The following is a 2,067-nucleotide window of genomic DNA, read 5'->3' on the forward strand; positions in this document are numbered from 1 at the left end:
CGATGTAAGGACAGACCTCGGGGATCCTGTACCATTTGAGAAAGGACGCGTTGACATCGTACTTCACTTCCGCCGTAAAAAACAATGAGAAAAGTGTACATTTGCGATCCTCGCTGCTATGACGCCCACTATACGCAAAAAGGCGGTGGGGGTTTCCTGTTTTTATTGGATCGCGCGTTCAAAAAGGGCACGGTATAGGGGGCCTGTTTTCGGGTTTGGCAAAAATGGCTATCCCACTGCTGAAATCGGCGGCAAAAACCGCGGGAAAATCGCTGCTGCAATCGGGGGCTCAATTTGCGGGCGATTTGCTCAAGGGAAAGAATATCAAAGAAGCTGCCAAAGAAAGGGCCATTGAAGCTGGCAAGAATATCGGGAGAAACGTACTTTCTTCCGTTAGGGATTTGTCCCAAGAAAGGCCTAGCGGTTCGAATAAAAAGCGGAAAACGGCAACGCCCCTCACCTGTCTTAGACGGGCCAAGCGGCGGAGAGCATCTAAAACAAAGACAGCATCTGATATCTTCGGCTAACTAACTAACACGTCAAAATGATGCAAGTTGGCTCCTGTGAATGCACAAACAATGACCTTGAATTATTTTCCTTACCGCCAACGCTTACAAGCATTGAAAAGTCGCAGCACATCGAATATTTACCTCTAGGATCGCTTACCGATGATACGCCTATCGAATTTTTTGTCTCTAATCGCGGAGATGAATACATTGATTTGGCCAAGACGTATCTTTATCTCGAACTCAAAGTAACCAAGGCTGATGGTACTGATCTGGAAGAAAATGCAAAGGTTGGACCTGTCAACAATCTGCTGCACACCTTATTCAGTCAGATTGATTTATCCTTAAACGGGCAATTGGTCATATCTGCTAATAACACATACCCGTATAGGGCCTACATTGAAACGTTGCTGTCCTATGGCGAAGAAGCCAAGAAAAGTCAACTTCAGGCCGGTCTATGGTATGCTGACGAGCCCGGTAAATTTGAAAAGGTCGATCCTACAGCAGCTGACACTAACAGCGGCTTCAAAACAAGGGCCAAATTTATCGCCAAAAGCAGACAACTTGATTTGTTTGGCAGATTGCATCTTGATTTGTGCCATCAAAATCGTTACTTACTCAATGGCGTGGACATGAAAATAAGATTGAATCGCACGAAAAACACATTCTTTCTCATGTCAGATCTCGGCACTGAGGTGACTAAGATTACGAAAGCCATCCTTTTAGTGCAGCATGTTAAACCCAACCCAGCTGTCTTAACTGCACACGCTAAAGCTCTAAACACTACAAATGCAAGGTATCCCATACGAAGGGTCGAAGTAAAGACATTTTCGGTGAACACGGGCACACAAACTATCACTAGAGACAACGTGTTTTTGGGGCAAGTTCCTAGGAGAGTGATTGTTTTCATGACCGAAAATGCTGCTCAGGTGGGCGCAAAGAATAAAAACCCATTCAATCTGAAGCACAATGATCTCAATTTCATCAGCATCGAGGCGAATAGCAGGACGTATCCGGCACAGCCACTGACCCCTGCTTTTGGCACTAAGAACAATTATATCCAATCATACATGACCATGTTCAGCGAAACCGGGAAGATTCACGATGACAACGGCAACGACATCACACGTGAAAGCTACAGAAAAGGTTACACTCTCTGGGTATTTGATCTGTCACCCGATAGGGAAGACGGCAATCACGTTAACCTCGTTAAGGAAGGAAATCTCCGCTTAGATCTGAAATTCGCTGAAGCCTTGACAGAAACTATGTCCGTTTTCGTTTATGCGGAATTCGATAACGTCATAGAAATTGATAGGGCCAGAAACATCATCAAGGATTTCCAATGAATACCCTTGAATTAGAATATCTAGCGACTACACATCCGAAATTGAAGAAACAATTCAAAGGTGTTTATGCCCTGGATCAGTTACCTAAACGCGTTGACACCTATCCAGCCGCATACATAGTCAACACACATCCCATGCGAAAAGAAGGGGAGCATTGGGTGTGTGTGCAAATCGACGGTAAACACAGAGGCATCTTTTTTGACTCATACGGTTTG

General features: G+C 44.8%; 1 protein-coding gene across 1 annotated transcript; it reads left to right on the forward strand.

Annotated features, from left to right (window-relative positions):
• Positions 1-544: 544 nt before the first annotated feature.
• On the forward strand, positions 545-1,852 carry LOC135499201 (uncharacterized protein F54H12.2-like). Its single transcript, XM_064789864.1, has one exon. It carries the CDS (start codon positions 545-547, stop codon positions 1,850-1,852), a length of 1,308 nt encoding a protein of 435 aa, XP_064645934.1.
• The last annotated feature ends 215 nt before the right edge of the window (positions 1,853-2,067 follow it).

The sequence above is a fragment of the Lineus longissimus genome, chromosome 14 (genome assembly GCF_910592395.1).
Source record: "Lineus longissimus chromosome 14, tnLinLong1.2, whole genome shotgun sequence".
NCBI classification, from domain to species: Eukaryota; Metazoa; Nemertea; class Pilidiophora; order Heteronemertea; family Lineidae; genus Lineus; species Lineus longissimus.